The sequence below is a fragment of the Haliotis cracherodii genome, unplaced genomic scaffold, assembly GCF_022045235.1.
Source record: "Haliotis cracherodii isolate W230 unplaced genomic scaffold, xgHalCrac1.p SCAF_11, whole genome shotgun sequence".
In the NCBI taxonomy this organism is placed as follows: Eukaryota; Metazoa; Mollusca; class Gastropoda; order Lepetellida; family Haliotidae; genus Haliotis; species Haliotis cracherodii.
This window is the reverse complement of record NW_027266266.1, coordinates 45,354,754-45,374,397: the sequence shown is the minus strand read 5'-3', so window position 1 is coordinate 45,374,397 and position 19,644 is coordinate 45,354,754. Positions and strand designations below refer to the sequence as shown.

At 37.0% G+C, this 19,644-nt stretch overlaps 1 protein-coding gene across 3 annotated transcripts in view; it reads left to right on the top strand.

The window, feature by feature from the left end:
- The window catches only part of LOC139456545 (TNF receptor-associated factor 4-like), a 100,716-nt gene that overhangs the window by 34,290 nt on the left and 46,782 nt on the right, over window positions 1-19,644 (top strand). Inside the window, exon 1 of one of the 3 annotated variants that reach the window (XM_071238316.1) lies at window positions 18,923-18,967. The exons of the other annotated variants lie outside the window; for them this stretch is intronic. Coding sequence (XP_071094417.1) covers window positions 18,942-18,967 — 26 coding nt within the window. The 5' untranslated portion in view covers window positions 18,923-18,941. Of the gene's footprint in view, window positions 1-18,922; window positions 18,968-19,644 lie in introns of those variants that run through there. 3 annotated transcript variants of the gene reach the window in all.

Below are 19,644 nucleotides of genomic sequence, written 5' to 3'. Positions count from 1 at the left end.
GGACCCGTCTCCCTTTTTGACGTTCATAAAGAATTTGCATAAAGGTTTACAAAGTTCATGGGCAGGAATGGCTTCTAGTTGTCTGAAGTCATTCTGCTCGTGCATGAATCTAGTGATGATTTTCATGTCATACGCAGTCTTCCTGGAAGTGTTGACATTCTGATTTGTTGCAATGAAATTCGCAATTTCGGAATCGTCACAGTAGGTTGGCAGAACAGGTATTTCATCCCCCTTTAGAGGCACAGGCACAATATCAAAAAAGTCATCTTTGAATAGATCATTAAGATCGAACAAACTGTTGTCATTATCAACAAAGGTGGGTGGGGGTAACATGGCCGAAACTGTCTCCGGAATTCGTTGCGTTCGATAGCGAGGTACCTGTTTCGTGGAACCATCATCCAGTTTAACGTTGAACATGCTGTATGTCCCTAAAGGTTGAACAACCGATAGCACCCGTCCCTTCAGCTGACCATCAATTTTGACACAATCGTTTACTTTTATAGCTTCGGTTGCCATTGTGATAGGATTATTCACTTGACGATAGATTCATCGTCTGCTATATGTACTTTAATTTTCATGTCGTTTATTATTTCTTATTAATAAATATTTTCTCATCCATATATTTAGAACATATTATTTTTTCGGTTTCATGATAATTCATCTGAAGAAAAAGTATTTGTAGTCACGCCCTGGTGAGAATCGGTACATTTTGACAGTAGCCATTTTGTTTGGTCATGTGATGTATCATGTGGCCGGCCAAAAATAGTTCCGTGTGCACGTGATGTTATTAAACAATGTGTAATACCGCTGTATGTTTATTAAACGGGTGATCTCTTCATGGATGAGTAATAATGCAATATACCGGTAATCTAATCATGATATGAATGATAGATATTGGTAGTTTTCACAATTTGATTTCAGTATACATGTATTGATAGATGGTATATATATATTAACAATGCACTTACATTTTCTGAGCCAGGATGGTGACAGCTGTATTTGGAATGACCTTGAGAAATCATATTTCATCTGGAAGGCATATTATATTTTTGTTTCCTTGGTATATCTATAGTGCCTCTTCCTGTGTTTCTGATAAGGTGAAAAGTGTGATTATAAATGGTGATGTCCTCTGGTGGGTTGTGTTTGTTGATGTTGGGGATGATTTGTGAGGACTTGAGAATAAACATTGGGGTCCACAGATAAAATAATCTGTCAGATGGTTTACATCCCCCTTCTTTGTGTTTGCTACCTAATATCTTCCAAAAGTTCCAGATGGTTTTGAAAGAACTTTGAAATTTCAAAATATATTTAGTCATGGTCTGTAAGGAACTCAGCTTGTCTGTATGTTCGACTGGCATGTCTGTACTCAATTGTATTTAATCAATTTAATTGTGCTTAATAGGTTATTAGCATACTGTAATTGCCATAAAAAGTGACCCAGATGTTTAGAAATTGAAAAAGGGGGTGCTTATTAAAACAATTTATTTTAGTGAGTGAGTGAGTGAGTGAGTGAGTATGGTTTTACGCCGCTTTTAGCAATATTCCAGCAATATCACGGCGGGGGGACACCACAAATGGATTTATTTTAGAGATCAAGTGGTAGTGAACACGGCATCTTAGTAAGGGATGCTCAAATGATTATTTATAGATAGATCAGTCTAGAAGTTGATCAGGAGGGCTAATTGAAGCAGGGTGTTTAATACAGTGAATACAGTAGCTGTAGATTCTATTGGTGTACTTGCACTGTGGTGCATAGCAGTATGGGGCTACCAGTATGATTCAATCAAACATATCACACTTAGATTAATGTAAAGAAGAAGTGGAATGTGTGCATCAGATTATGTTTGTAAGTCTACAAGAGAAGCAAGGACTCAGTAGTTAGTTTGAAATATATGTACATTAAGCTTGTGATAAAGGGAGATCCTGGGACCATTCAGTAAAGTAATTTAATTACACCCTAAATCTATCATTTTTAGCAGCAACATCCTTCATTTCCAAACATCGCATTTATGACATTTCTCTCTTAATATATGTCAAATTCATGTGTTAATTCAGAAAAACTGTTCTGATAACTTAGTGAATGAGTGTGTTTGATTTTACGCCGCTTTTAGCAATATTCCAGCAACATCACAGCAGGGTGCACCAGAAATGGTGAGGCCCTTGTTTGACAGTAAAAACTTTATGATAAATAATGCAAGTGTTAAGCATTAGGATTTTTAAATCTTGCAATAGAAGAGATTGAAATAATAGCATGTCCTTTCAGGTTGTTTACTGGTCTTAGACTCAACCAAGATGATTTTGTCCACTTGCCTGTATATCAAGAAGAAAATAGAATTGTTATTGCACAAAAACTCCCACTTGGGACCTAGTACAAAATAGAGTATTTATATGGTGTAGAGATGAGAACATGATATATGTATACATGACATTAATGCATGAAAATGTGATGGAAATGAAAATACAGGTGATAGAACCCTTTTCATATGTATGATTTTTACAAGTTTTAGAATTATTGGCAATGTTCGTCAGTATATATTTGGAAGGTGAAGACATATGATTATGATTTTTTGTACAGATTTTAATGGCAGATACAAAATTATCCAATTTGGGCTCCCCTGTTGGTCTTAGCTGAATATGTATGACTTGTGTTCGAACCCAGAATCTTGTACTTCAAGGCAAAGTTTAATTGAAAATGGACGTGGCCTGATTGGTAAAGACAGATGTCAGATAGGAGGATTCTTGGGCAGCCTGTGTTAAGATAAGATAGAGAGAATTAGCATGGGGACCGGGTGTTCACAGCTTCTGGTGTAAGGGAGGATAAGAAAATCTATGGGGGATTAGGGGATCTCCAGGGCTTAGTTCATTTCCCCTTCTGTTCTGTGAGGTTCTTCACATCAAAGGTAAACAGTTTAACTTTTGTTGAAGTGTCTTGCTAGTGTTGGTAGGAATCAGGTGTTATGACAGGAAGGCTTTAACCATGATCTATACTTAATGGAGACCACATTTCCTGATGTATGTTATCACCAATGTTGATGAAACTGCTGTCATATCTCTGTCACTATGGTTGATGTACCAAAATGGTAGGTATGATGAGTACAAAAGTGGGACTTTATGCATGTGTGAAGACATAAATAATTTTAAATACTGTTCCTCTTTCTGTAGATTTTTAGTAGTTATTACTTATAATATACCATATGTTGAAAGCTTTCTTTGTGTTTCTGTCTGTCTGTCTGGATGGATGGATGGATGTATGCATGGATGGATACTCACAGATGGATGGATGGATAATCAAGGATGGATAGATGGATGGATACTCACGGATGGATACTCATGGGTGGATGGATGGATGGATTATAAACAAACTTGACATACCTCTTGACAGACACTTACACTATGATTGTACATTGTGCTATTTCATTACATGTGCAACTTGCTATCATTACTGGGTTATTATCATGCACATATGTATGTAGTTTATAGTATAGTTATCTCGATGGAACGTTTGTGCAATGAAATATCTGTCTGTCTGGCTGGGTGGCTGGTGTCCATGTCTATCTGTCTGTCTGTCAATCACTGTCTGTCAATCTATCTGTCTGTTCATGACTGTCTGTCTGGCTGTCCATCTGTCTGTCTGTCAATCTATATGCCCATCACTGTCTGTCTGTCCATCACTGTCTGTGTGTCTATCTCTGTCTGTCTGTATCAACCATGCCTGCTACAGTGTTGTTTGTGTTTCAAGAGACAAAGTGTTTTACATTTGACCCTGGTATATGCTTCCTACAGGCCAGACCCCATTTCTCAAGGTGTCTAAATACCTGCAACATAAGTACTACCTATTTGGCCTGATTATATGGATACTGAACACATAAATTCCTGAGGGAAAGTTATTGATTAGGACACATGCAATGCATCTTTCACCATGAATAATGTAACCAATGTTATAAGGTCAACATGTTTTATTACTTGAGTCATGGAATATTGCATAGTCAGATGTTTTTTAATGTGGGGAAAACATGAGAAATATATCAGAATTTATGTGTTTCTATTCATTTGATAAGTATTTATTTTCAAAAATAAATGCCAGGTGTGTCACTGTCAGGTCATTGGACATGTTGAAACAGTGTCTAGTAGAGGGGGAACAAGACTGGGATAAGAAAGAGTACTGTTTTCATTTCATCATGATTTGTCCAAGTCAATAAACAATGTTTGAAGTTGATGTTTCAATGCTAATCTGGGGGCAGCCAGGTAGCCAAGAGGTTAAAGCATTGGCTCACTGTAAATAAGGTCTGGGTTCAATTCCTCACATGGGCAAATGTGTAAATCCTGTTTTTAGTGTCTCATGTATGTCGTGAGGTTGTGGTTCGATCCCCTGGCCTTAGATACCGAAAGATCTTAAAAATACTTCTTGTTACCCTGCCCGGCATTCAGCATTAAGGGGATAAAACTAGGACTGGTTAACTCGGAGTCATTAAACTGTGGCAGACCATTTCACCATCACCATCACCACTCACTCACTCACTCACTCACTCACTCATTACAAATCTGTTGCAATGCCTTCTGTTTCATTGTCTTCAAATTGCTTCCTTGTATGATACATGGGTCAATTTAAAACAAAAATGATTTACAGCTACATATTACTGTGATTAAGCCTGCTCCAAGTAATGGAAAAGGTTACGCCAGAATCAGTTAGGCCATGGTTTATTAATTTAATGTTTCACGGTTTTATTCCAGCTTTATTTTCCACACAAGGTTGGTCAAAATAAAAATAGAAATAAATGCCAATCAGAATTTATATCTGATATTTTGTACTGTATAAGAGGGTCTATGTTACTAGCGGTACACTTAATAAATTAAGTATTTGTAAGTTTAATTCATTTCTTATACTGGCTGCTTTTCAGTTCCTTGAATCGAAAAATGAAAAATATATGGCCTTACAGAATTTGTTATTATTATCATATGCAACAATTCCACAAACGTTATCAAAGAGTCAGCTGGAGGAAGGTGCATTATGGGTTATCAGTGTTGCTACCAAGTCAATTAACTTCTCCTGGGTTTTATCTGGACAAGAGGCAGAACACTATGGACCTATGGTGGTATCACTGTTTGAGATTTGTAAACTCAATTATTGAGGAAGCACTTGATAAGCTGAACTTGACACTATCACAGCACAAGACCAGAAGTGGGTGCAAAGTGAGACCTTATCTGAAGGGCAAGATACAGTCATTTGTCAATGAATAAACAAAAGATAATGACAATTTTCTATAAATGGCCATCGGGGTTATCTCAGATTGGATACAGTTTCGCAGATAATAGGTGTTGATGTGTTTTCAATAACTGCAAGCTCACGTGCAGATGAGGATAATTCAAAGTTCATGTCAATGTTTAAGTAGATTATTATTGCACTCTGAACAACTTTTTGAGGCATGGACATATTTTGTAGAAAATGCCCAAATCTGTAAACATTTTTTACCTTCACGCCTTGATTAGAGTACACAAAAAGTGTTTCGTGTCTGTCTGTCTATCTGGCTGGCTGGCTGGCTGTATGTCTGGCTGGCTGTATGTCTGGCTGGCTGTATTGCAGCTGTATGTCTGGCTGTCTGTCTGTTGGGTGAAGAAAGTGACTGTTTACTACTGCTGTTACATCACCAGCATGTAAATAATCAAATCTGGACTAGGGAAATCATTTCTTCCTGATCTGCTCTCACAACATACATGAGACACTAGCTACATTTTCTTGTGTGGTATCCTTATGTGTTGAGTCCTTGTGTATTGAGAACTATGCTTTATTCTGAGGGTTTACTGATGACACGTTTCATGTTGTTAACTGACAATATTTGTGAATGTAGCTATACACATTGTCAACATAATGTAAACGGTTATTACCCATTGATATTGCTTCACTAAGAATACAACAGATGGCATGTATGTCATGTGGACAATGTCTTAAAGCCTAGTGTAAGCCATATATTGTAGGTTAAAGACCTTCATATCAAAGATATGTGTTTATAAAGTTTATGTTATACAGATGTGAAATATCTCACATGTGCTTTCAGTTTTATCTCTATTAGTAGTCACCTTTGCCTAAAATAGTTCACCTTTTACCCTGCAGTAAAACGATTAAACTGTCCTACAATCTATCCACACATCAAAGAGGAAGGACAATATTCAGGCATCATTTATTTAATAGTCCTATAACTGAGGTGGATTATTGCCTGTTATTACATAGTTCAGGCATGCATACAGTCGGCCCATCTCCACGTTCCCCATGTGATCAATGTTTTATTGATGGGATTGTACATCTGTTGGACTGTGAGGTGCCTAAGTGTTGGGACCATGTGCTCAGTGTGGGGTGTGAAGGTGGGCTTCTATGCCTGAACAAACTGGGGTAAGCCTGGTCAATCCTTTGGTGTATATGGGATGTTATCTTCAACTAGGATCATCATTATGTGCAGTGGTCTGAATGTGGTGATAAATGATATATTACATGCAACAAGTATTCCATGGTTGTTTGTTTGAAAAAGCAACAAAACCTGTTCGGTTCCTTGTAACGTCTTACATATACTGAACAAAAGTAGTAAGGGATCATGATATTTTGGGAGATTATTTTATCATGTTTATGAAATTGTATGAAAAAGAATGCCCCAAAATATTCATGGTTCATAACTTGTTTTGTTCAGTTTATTTAAAAGTGACAAAAACCTTTCTGTAGACTAACATCTAGTCTCTGAAATGACATTTCGTACAGAAAAAAACCGAGTTGTTAAATTATCTTAATAAAAATATAATAAAAAGGAGCCCAGAGACTTTCTTCATTTTCAGATATACAGATACTGTAGTAAATCTAGACTTGCCAAACATTATAGACATGCATGGGCTCTATTTGATATATTTGTATCAGGGTTTGTAAGGCAAACTAACCTTTCAGTTCCTTGTATGATTGGCTGACAATGTATTATATTAATATTATCATCAGTGGTAGAAGCCATATAATGGTCCATATAATGGTAACATATTGCAAATTCCTTAAAAATGGCATGTTTCTACAAGTCCTTTTAAAACCTTATCTCTTGGGCAGTTTGGCAACTACTTCAGGACCCAGAGCCAATTTCTAGCACAGCTTGTGACTGAAATATTCCATGGATGTATTCTTTCCTGTAATGTGATGTATGAATTAGAATTGAAGACTTTTAGAACAAACACAAATTGTTGGTATCTGTCAGGCATCAGTAAGACATTAAATACCAGCAAGAATTACATATTTCAAATACATGTTCCTGAATGAAAACATAAAATCTTGTGCGTGTAGAACTATATTTTCTAAAGCCAACCTCTTAGATATAAAGGACTTTTTTCAGTCGTTTCAGTAAATAGAATCTAGTTTGTTAACTGTTGTGTCAATGCCCATTTTATTTTATTTTTCAGGGTGTTGATTTGATTCAACAGTGTCTACTTTAATAAGCCTGATATCCCGATGTAAAAAGTTAAGCCTCCATGAATGATGTGTTGATCATGTTGATATTTTTATCTGAAATTAAGTAATATTTTGCGTGAACTTCATATGGTCTTGACTGTATTTCCCCAAAAATTATTTTTTTTGGTTACCTCGTCATTTAACTGTGGGGCAGGACATGCTTACCCTTTTTGCCAACATGTGGTGTCATCTCTGATTTTCACTGATCCATTTATAAAATGTTCACGGTATCTGTCTTTTGCACCCAGGGCGGTCGGGTAGCCTAGTGGTTAAAGCGTTCGCTCATCACCCCAAAGACCCGGGTTCGATTCCCGACATGGGTACAATTTGTGAAGCCCATTTCTGGTGCCTTTAGCCTTGATATTGCTGGAATATTGCTAAAAGTGGTGTAAAACCATAGCCTTTCACTCACTCACTCACTCTGGCGTTGACGTTTTATATTTACATGGTATTTTGGGGGAAGAAGTATGTATTGAGATGATAATAATGACGATAATAGTTCAATCTGCTGTGATAGATATTTCATGAAGTGCAAAGCGTGTACCATTGTTTCATGACCCTATGATGGGGACGAGATATTGTCCCTTATTTATTAATCTACAAAGTTCTTTCAGACCATTTCCTCTGACAGTGTAGGAAGCAAATGACTATTGTGTAGCTACAAACTTGGATTGGATCGATATGTATCATTTGTATCATGGTGTGTTGACGTCAGTCATGCAAGTCGAGGTAACCAAGTGTCAGAATCTGCCACTGATCAACAACAGGGCGTTGTGTCCCTTGCTCTTTGTCCTGATTTCATTGTCAGCAGATCGATCGGCCAGTCACGACATAGATACTCCTTTAATTATACACTTTCAACATGTTCAGATACAGGCTTGTTCTTCTGACATATAATCATGATTGATCTTGTACAGGTGTCAAAACAACCTTGGATTTGTTCTTTTGTTTCTGCCTTCCCAAAGTACAAAACCATCTGAGCTGTATTGGAAATATGCCATTGGTTTGAGTCATTTAGGTTGTCTTTTTATCTGAGAGTGATATAACAGTGATATGGTATGTAAATGTTACAGTTTTAACAGTTGCGATGCTACTTGGAAAAATTGTATTTTTGTGAATTTTCTTTGTAAAACTACTTGTTAACCCTAAAGAAGCTGACATATTTGTTATACAGTATTCAGATCATGTGTATATTTTCCTTACATTATGTAGTAGAATAACATTGTTTGAATGGGTTGCGAGTGAAAACATAATTACCGTATTCGACGTTATAAGCGCCCAGGGCGCTCTCAAAATTAGAAATAGGGGGCGCTTATTAGAATATTATTTTGGTGGGAAAAAAAGAGTTGAAAGATAAATTTCGTGGTTTATTGTGACAGCCTGAAATGTTTATGTACGACAGATATATTTCTCCAGAATTTAATTGCCCATAATTAAGGGTGCATATAACACACGAGCGCTTATTACGTCGAATACGGTAACAGAAGACGTGACTATTTCTTGAATCATGCATGCATGACATGAATGTTTCCCATGAAAGATATTGTACGTAATGAACATATATGAAAATATTGCTTTTCACAAAGGTAGCTTTCATACATGAAACATGTGACAGCAATATTATATATGTTTCCCAGGTAACACGTTCACCCATCCTACAAGGAATGGTGTCGTAATTGTTGTTGCATTATTTCATTGGGATAGTTGTGGTATTTGCTACTATGGTTTTTCAATCACAATATTTTCATGAGAGAAACAGAATATTTGTGGCCCGTTGGAATTGTTCCATCTTGTGGCTTGACATGACAGTGACATCTAAGAGAAGATCAACTAAATATTCTATTTATGTAAAATTTATAAAACATATTATGAAACCACCAGAAAACCTTCTTCAATTGTTCAGTGTAAAATATTTCCATCGAATCATAATAAATACCCTGGATCACTCCAAAATGCCAATACCAGAGTATAATCGTATTATATTCCGAAACTGATTCCATAGGTGCATAGAAATTGAAAATTATATGAATGGATCCCAGAACATCAGTGATGACACCTGGTATTCGTGTAGCTGCCATAAAAGTTCCGAGTACCATGATGGGATTCGAACCACGGACTTTCTAATCCGAGGTCGGATGCCTTGTCCACATGACCAAAGAGCTTAACCCTGTCAGCAAGCTGACAAGGTAAGGATGTCATCTGTGGGATAACTCCACGCCCTGCTACATTTGCGAAAAGGGTAAGCATATCCTGCTCTACCGGTAGCACCCACTACAACTTTTATAAACAAAGTGAGTGATTATTTGTCGCTTAAACAAGCATTACTATTTCCATGTGATAGTGGCCTGCAAAGAATCGAGTCTCAACCAGACAATCCAGTGATTTGGGAAGCGACATAGCCTTCTCCATCTCTTCTATCTTGTGAAGAATATATACCTTCCCACAGAATGTCTCTTGCACCTGATTGTGATTTGATTGGACACCTATTATTATTTAGTGTCATATGAATGGGACTCTAACTGAAGCTATATGGAATTGAATGGCTCTTGGAATGGAGATATATACAACTGATAATTGAGAATGCTAGATAGACAAACACTTAGTCAATGAAAACATGTCTTTAAAATAATAAACATATATTTTTACAAGAACCTTTCCTCTTCTGCTAGATGGAATCAAGCAAACTAGACTTGGTTAGTTTGATCTAATCTTGCCGAGGCTTTTAGTAAAAAAAAAATACCTAAAAAATATAAATTCCAAGGTCATGGTGCAGGACTAAATGCTAGACTTGCCGAGGCTTTTAGTAAAAAAAAAATATATAAAAAATATAAATTCCACAGTCATTGTGCAGGACTAAATGCTAGAAAACATGATACATACTCCCCTAAGTTGATTATATCTAGGCAGAGGCACCAACTGGTCCAGTGATGTCCTCTGTTGCCTAATGACACTATGGTGCCATCATTTAACATGTGTAGTTGTTATTTCTTGTTTCCCTTGTGAAAACAACATTGTTATTCAATAAAAATCTCCTTATTTTCTCCTAAGAAAGTTTTGTTGTGTGAACACATGAAGCTGAATTAAGACAGTTGGTGACACTTCCAGTAGATCGGAGTGGAATGTCAGACACGAATGAGTTGGTGACACGTCTAGCAGATTGGTGTGGTATGTCAGACAGGAGTGTCGGGACTGTGTCATATAAACAAAACAAACAACAGGCATTGTTATTGATAATATTCATATACTTAGTGTCTAGCCCAAGCATGCTCTCTCACATATCAACATGGAGATCTGATATCCAGTGGAACTCACCCCCAGATTGTCCCCGCAGCTAGGTCTGACATATAGCCACCCCCCATTCATGGAAGCATGAAGTGTCAGTTTTCAGAACCCCCAACATCATCATAGAACTTGGTAGGACCATTAACACATAATATGTCCGTCTCTTTGACGGAAGAGTTCCTATTGTAAGGGTGGATAACTCCTCTGATATCGGATGACACAGTTCAGAAGTCACGAGTTTGATGTTTCTACTTGACGGGACAGGTAGAAGTCTGTATAAGGCAGGTGAGATAGTCCGGGATTAGATCCATCAGGGAGAAAGAGGTATCGGAACAGATTGATAGCAGATTAGATTATTTGAAGGATTAGAAGGGGGTAAGTGTCAAAAGTAGATAGATAGATAGATATAGTCCTGAGTACTATTGGTATCAAACGGTTAACATATTTATTGCACATTGTTTGTCAAATATATGCTCTTTATGAAATCTAGGAGAAGTCGTTATAATTGTTTCGTGTCCATGTGAGACATGTCACAGGAGACCCTTGCCCTACTCTCAAGGTGTCATCGTTGTACAGTCGCCCATCGTGAGTGTTCTCAGTGTCCTTTCTTGTGCAGTCTAACACTAAAATGCGAACTTTCAAGTTTGTAAAAATGGATGTTTCCAGTTTCTGATTTAACATTAGTGCAACTCACTTAATCCAGAATTTTGTTCTAGGCCTGTTGACATAGTCCCCTTTGGATATGGTAGTTTCAGTAATCCTGCTAAAGAGTCTGTGTGTATCAGTTTCACTCGAACACTGTGAGTTCTTGACAATGTATTAGTCCGCGACATGACTATGGTGCTATCTGCATGGACAGCATCTGTTGAACCTGTAGGCTGGAGGTCCTAATGGCTTACTGTCATGTCAGCACTTTCCTGTTCTTTGTGAAACACCCGATAGACATCAAGATCGGCTAATTGCACTATCTATCAAAAAAACACAAAATACAATCAAGAGAATATATTCATCTTTGTGTTTTTAAAAAAAAATGTAAATACATTGGACATTCCACTTGAATTGCAAGTACTTTCATTTTTATATAACCAGTATATATCTTATTTTGTTTTGGGTCAGTGAAGAGTGACGAATATCTGCCCTAATTTGGAGCAAGGGTTTAGAATTTTGGACAAGTGTCATTTAACAACTAATGGAGTTCTTTTTCAGTTGTACTAAGCATGCTTAATGTAGGTTTAGTCTGTTTTATGTTGTGATGTTCAGGTGATTGATCATTTTCGATGATTTTTATGTTGAGTGCTATATTAAGAAGCATGAATGAAATAACATAAAATGGCAGGTGGAGCATACTGCTGTAATTATCGGTTATCTTTCACAAATGCATTATTCACACTTCGCCTTTCTGTTCAGCTAAGTATTTGCTAAATGTGTTATGTACTGCAGCCTTTGTTTAAGGATGAATAGGAAATGACATTACGTGGTTAAAGTTTTCACTACCTTCAATTAATGTTGGTGAGTTGAGACATAATGGGGAACGTCGATTTCAAGATTATTGACTTTTTAGCAACGTAATTAATGGACGTAAGTAGCATACATTTTGTATAAACTTGATAGAATATGGTTTTCAGAAGTCTTATTGTGTTTTTATAGAAAGCTGCACCATATGGTAACTAAACGTAGCCAAGGCTAATGGTTTTATTTTAGATCAATAAGGCCTTCAACAAAACTACTGTATTTGACGTAATAAGCGCCCAGGGCATACCGTATTTTCTTGAGTATAGTGCACACTTTTTTTCGGAAAAACACAGCTGTGTAGAAGGGGGTGCGCATTATACACGAATTAGAAATTAGAAATAGGGGCCTCTTATTAGAATATTATTTTGTCGGAAAAACCCCCGAGTTTCTGTGGTTTATACTGATAGCCTGAAATGTTTATGTCAACAGATATATTTTTGCAGAATTTAATTGCCCATAATTAAGGGTGCATATAACACACGAGTGCGTATTATACGCGAATAAATGAGTCTTGTTTACATTGATCAATCGGAAGGGGTGCTAATTGGGATTGTGCACGAGCCAATATATTAGCAAATGTCGCCGTGGACGCTTATTAGAGCGGGGCGCTTATTAAGTCAAATACAATATGACTGTTTTGGCAATAAAAAATAGAAGGTTGGGGAGGAACACAGGAATTATTTTTTCTCTCCTCACCCAAATTACCCCTATCAAATTCATAAATGACCATCATATTTGGTGCATTTATATGTATACTAGGGCTGTTATGATTCACTCGTGTATTCGGTGAATCGAACCGCATACCTTCATGAATTGAATTCATTATTCGTGGTATCGAATATTTACCAAAAAAATTAAAGATTGCAACCATGAATATGCAGTCATGTGCATATACATACACTGCACCTAAAAATATCCATAGGAACTTATTATATGCATAGATTTCTTTAAAAAGACAACATACTTATACTATACAATATACTAAACAAACAAACAAACAAATAAATAAATAAGGCTTGTGAATTTCTTGTTTAGTCAGACCCATTTTGTCAGGTTTACAGGTTGCCCTAAAGTAAACCATTTTTGCCTCATACTTATGATGACAGCTTTGTACATGGCATTTAACAGGCAACTAAAACTAGGCACAATTGTCCATGATAACATGAGACACCAGTAAGGAGGCAGGTTGGTAAGAGTAATGGGTAGATCAAACCTGCGTAACATGACACAGTTGAGATTATGCTACTCCACAAATCACGCCTACGACTGTCTGGCATATCACCTGCAGTTATCTCACCTGCAGAGAGATGAGGACAGTGGTCATAAACCCTCTCTGTCCACCTCACCACAAAGCGGGGATATTTAGGGTTACAACAATCGTTGGATCCCACAAAAGGGTGCACCAGGGCGTGTTTGGTTTACCACCTTTGATCATAGACTGTTAACTTGTTAAAAGGTAGATATGTGGTAGTAATGTACTCATGAACAGCCCTGTAAATAACACTCAACTGGGATAGTTTACGACAAATGTCATTTTATAGATATGAACAGTCATAAGTTGGAGGGGCATGGTGCATGACCCTGTTTGTACATATGTCAATCTACTGCTCACTATTGTGTGGCTATTTTATTTGAGTGGCAAGTGTTTGTATGATTTTACACACAGGACATTGATTTTACCTTACAAGTGTGTGGTGACTCGAGTGTGGGATGAAAAGGTAAGGTCACGTGACATTTTGTCCAAATTGTGATGTTATAGGGTAGTTGCGATTCATGAGGTAATGATGCATACAGTACTGTACACCTGACAATACACTACACCTACCCATGTGTCAATTTGGGGACCCATGAAGATACGGGGTAGAATAGGTCTTCAACAATCCATGCTTGCTACAAAAGGCAACTAGGCTTGTCGTAAGAGGTGACTAACAGAATTGGGTGGTCAGGCTCGCTGAATTGGTATCCCAATTCTGTGGGTCGATGCTCATGATGTCAATCACTGGATTATGTGGCCCAGACACGATTATTTACAGACCGCATCGTATAGCTGAAATATTGCTGAGTGTGGCGTTAAACAACAAATAAACAAACAAACAAATAAAATCAATTTGTGACTTAATTCATTATTGATTTTAAAACTTAACGCAGTTTTGCAAAAAACCTAGCCTAAATACTGTTAGTAATTACCTTTATTAACCAGTGATGCAAGTTAAACACTACCTGGTTGATTGCAACAACCTCTTGGTAGCCTGGGCGAGTTTCATGAAGTAGGTGTATCCTGACTCCCTTACTTCATACCTAGCTAGTGCTGTAGTACTTGATTCTTTCACAGATTTTGCACATCCAACAAAGTTTGTAAGGTATTGCAATAGCTAAGATACATGTAAGATATTGAAACTCTCAAAACGACAATGGAAATACTTATGTAAACATAAGATGCGACTAACGGGATCGGGTGGTCAGGCTCGCTGACTTGGTTGATGCATGTCATCAATCCCAATTGCGTGGATCGATGCTCATGATATTAATCACTGGATTGTCTGGTCCAGACTCGATTATTTACAGACAGCCATTGTATAGCTGGAATATTGCTGAGTGCGGTGTTAAACAACAAACCAACCAACCAACCAACTTATGTAAACTGTATGAGTTCTATAAACTTGTAGTATTTCAACAGACAAATGAGGTATTAAGTTACATATGTTGATGCCATGATAAGTATCTTTTTTTACCTTCTAGAATTTGTTATTCGCTAATGTTTAGATACAAACTATGATCTGGTTTCTAAAACTTAAGTAAACAGGATTTTCAGTGATCCATTCATAAAGGTTACACCTTTATTTTGCCTTATTCGCCCAATGGAATCAGTTTCAGTGGATAACAAGACTGCCTATCCTCTGGCAATTTATCCATGTTTGCTATGTATACATCATGGACCATAGATGAACCTTCATATTAAACAAGGGGCGGTCGGGTAGCCTAGTGGTTAAAGTAGTCGCTTGTCATGCCGCAGACCCCGGTTCAATTCCCGACATGGGTACAATGTGTGAAGCCCATTTCTGGTGTCCCCCACCATGATATTGCTGGAATATTGCTAAAAGTGGCGTAAAACCCACTCACTCACTCATATTAAGCTAACTATTCACAAACTGTATTCAGTAGAGTACTCAAACTAATTTTATTTGGTTATTTTATGATTGATAATATACCACATGTGCAGAGTTGTTACTAAACATTACAGGGACAGTTTATAGGTAATATTACACACAGGACGTGATGGTGGAAATATCTACCCTGACATGATTAATATCCTTGTGTCGTACTACCAGACAGGCCTGGAGGCAGGGAACTGGTTTAACAGGAGTTGTACAGGCTGTTGATGCCAGGCCATTGGTGGAAACACAGGAAAAAGCAGTCAGCTGGTGGACAGTGGTTGTTATCACTACTTATGCCTGTGTGATATTACTCAATAACACACAGCTTGTTCTGCATGTGGATTGTATAATGAATAATTGTAATGTGATTGGGACAGTGTGAATTAAGAAGACAGGCAGAAGGTTCAGGGATCACACACAGGGGTTTAAGATATGCAGATTGTAGGTACTGTATAAGTGTATTATCTCTACCTGCCTCTTGACAAAATTTAAAATACTGACATTTTTAATATATAATGTTTGAACTGATGAAATGTTATGACTTACTTCACCTACTTGGATCTTATTCCATTGAAGGGTAATTAATGGCTATGTATGAATGGATGGATAGAAAAAGTTATCTTGAGATTGTAGTTTCTTTGTTTTTGCTTTAGATGTCAGTATATCACCAATTTCATTCGCTATGTCTTATGTTGTGTCAGATTATTTAATTACTCCAGTACAGCGGTGTTTTACATTATAAAACTGACAAACATCTGCAAAAACAGTTATTACTACTCCAGATTTTGATAAATGAGTTTTCCATTTGGGTCAGTTCACACCAAAATTGAAACATCACTCTGGTTGCCACACACCTCGAACATGGCTGGCACTTGACAAGTCATACATTTGTTGCTTAGATACATACTGATAATCCTGACAACAATACAAAGACAGTTTGTCACAACATTTCTGAGAGCAGTCCAGTTGATGAGTCAACCTGATGATGAACATAGTTCATGAAAATTATATCTGCTGTAGATCAAAGGAAATCAGGCTTATTTTTGGTACAGATCGATGCTTATACATAGACTTTGGTACTAAAATTATTACGAACATATTGTAAAAAAATGTCATCTAGGGTCACTGACTTCCCAATACTTAGATTTTCATTTGAAGTTCTAAAAATTGACTCTTTTCACTCACTTTAGCAACATTTGTTTATTTGACCACGTCAGAAGTCCAAAATGTGAAAGTGTAGGAGGAAGAAAATGCTAGCTGTTAACCATTTGAACATTTCTGAAATGTTCATACAAATATATCAATCCTACCCCTCCCCACCCAAGTGGATTGAAAAGGGCCCTTAATTTCCATCCTTCCTCTTTCTAGCTTACAGTCCAAAGACTTGTCGTCAGACTACACTTCAAACCCAGGAAAATATGAAACACAAAACTCAAAACTGAAGCTGTAACTTGGGTGACATACTTGTTCCCAGTAATTTGATCAGGCAGCTTCACATGTGTGTTTATGTTTACACGTCCACAAAGATTTCAATTTCCTGTTCCTTTCCACTTCCCATCAATATTTAAGGTGTCTTGTTACACACATGGAAACTATCAGTGGTCATGTTATTCCACTATGGCCATATGAGAAATCACTTTCAAAATTTCTCAGGTACAGGTATTATTCTTCAGACATCATTCCTGAAAAATATATGAATTTTGAGAAACGTTTTTGTCTTCATTGTGTCACTATGGATTAGATTGAGAGAATCAAGAATAAAAAAAATAATTTTATATTGTTCAGAACAACTCGTGGGACATGGTACAAAATATCTACTTATGGGAGTAAATATAACTATATACATGAGAGGTACATAATGTAATTATATATACAGATATCGCGTATCATTTTCATTCATAGTGAATAAACATTTATATGTATCATGAGGTGGCTGGCAGCATAAACTTTAATACTGTAGATACTGTATTGATAAATCAAGTGTAGAGACTGTATTCATAAGTCACAATAGTTGTAGTAAAGATTTAACATGATGTCTAAACTTTGTCTACAAGACAGGTTCATTTAATAAGCATGTCAGAGATAATTTGTGAAACAGATTTTGCTTTTTCAGGGCAGGGGTTCAGGATACTTGCTAAGATTTTATTATCATTTTGGCTGTTAAATAGATCGAGTGTTTGAAGAAGTAACTGTCTTTCGTAATGATAATTCATTTTTTGAGAAATGTTTCGAGAATGTATTACAAATTAAATAAGACTTTTAGCATCAAAGTGAGAATGTTTAACTGTAGACGACAGAATGTCTTTTCCAATGTCAATCAATCAGTCAATCAATCTTTCTTCACACGCTTAAGAGGCCACCTGGCCTTAATTACATACGTGTATCACAGAGGTGTTGCGCACAATTTTAACTGTTATTTGCAAATTTGGTTCTATATTACAGTGCGTGGGATATATACATGGAATTGTTTTGGTTAATGTATCTGGGGGCACAGGTGGCCCAGTCGTCTAAGGCGATTTGCTGTGCAGAGTTGCGTGCCTTGGGCATGCCAGAAACCTATGATTGTGGATTCGGATCCTGGTTCGCCCCGATTATGCTTCTAGAATTGTCAGCACCATACCTCCGTCACCGAAGTGGTAAACGTCTGAGACCTGCATCACTTCGGCCTTTCCTCCCACATTAAGCTGACACGCCACGATATAACTGTAATACTGTTAAAAGCGGCATTAAACCCAACTCACTCACTATCAATGTATTTCGACTGTTACCAGAGGTCGAAATTGCACAACTTTTCTAATAAATTGAGGTTAAAGGGAGGGTAATCAATGATATGACAGCAGGTAACAGACCCAATGTGGGTCAGAGGTTGAAATAAGACCATTAACAAGTGTAGAAGGTTACAATATTTGTTTGATTTGCTCTCTGCATTGTTGTATTTTCTGTTAGGCCCTTGTAGCTGCCCTAGATAGAGAGGAAATGATGAGTTACAAGTTTGAAAGGAGAAAGGGAGTGTGTTATTTTTTCATTTTGTAGGAGTGCCTCCTTTGTCAAACAGTAGTTGTGGCCCCCACAGGAAATAGAAACTTGGATTGGAGTATCAGATGATATATGAGAAAATAAAGAGCTTCGAGTGTGAGATTAACTGATCATATCAGTTACCCTAACTGGTCATTCTGAGTGACACTGGATGTATTCCTCAATAAACAGAAATGTTCAATATCCTCCAAAATATATTTGCTTTAACTGTTGGAGTTCAAATTATAAAATTACTACTAATCACCAGCCCTGCCCACTTCCAGTGAGATAACGTTCACCTGACAACTTAATCACATAACAGTTTATTGTAAAGGAAATTGGGCACTGTCGGATCAGCCAAGTTTGATCCATTGATTTACCTGTTCACATGAGTCAGATGCTGTGTGTGGTAAATGTGAAATATGTCGATAGACCAGCACACAGATGGTGGGTAGCAAGGTGAAGGATTGACAAAGGTGAAGGTCGAAGGTGTTTAAACATGTTAAATGATGAAGAGGGTACAGATTTACAGGTACGTGTTCAACATTAGAAAATTGAAATTCATGAATTGGAGACCAATTTGGTTCCTGTTTATTCAGATGGTTTATTTTTAGTTCGTAAAATGGGTGATGTATTTCAATAAGATGTAAAGGATCAGATGTATATTGATTCACATAGCTCTGGGATGGACACACCTTGAAGTATATGTTATTAAACCTACGGTGAATAAAGTATTTTCATTTCACAAGGTGAACTAAAGAGGTATGTTAGAATTTACAAGTATACTACACAAGAAAGTTAAAGAACACCCAATTCATGCCATGACAGATTAACTCTAGTAATTTGACAGAATCTGATGTCCTTGACTTCTTTTGAGTAGTATATTTTAAGGCAATTGAATTATTTCTCTTATAAATCCCTGGTGAACATCGCTGGAGCTCGTTACTTTGCTGCATAATAAATGACAAATATCCTGGGGATATTGAGTGTGTTTTTAGTTGTTGTGCTATAAATAATGTATCGTGTGGTGATACTGGATGAAATGTAACCACTCTGCATCTGTCGGCGATGATTGATAACCAGCTTTCCCCTCAGTATTGATGGCTTGTTCAGTGTCCAAGCCTAGACCAACATACAGTCTTTGAAAGATGGTTATGCAACAACTTACTTAAACATCATTCTACAAGGTAAACCCATGAGTATTAAAGG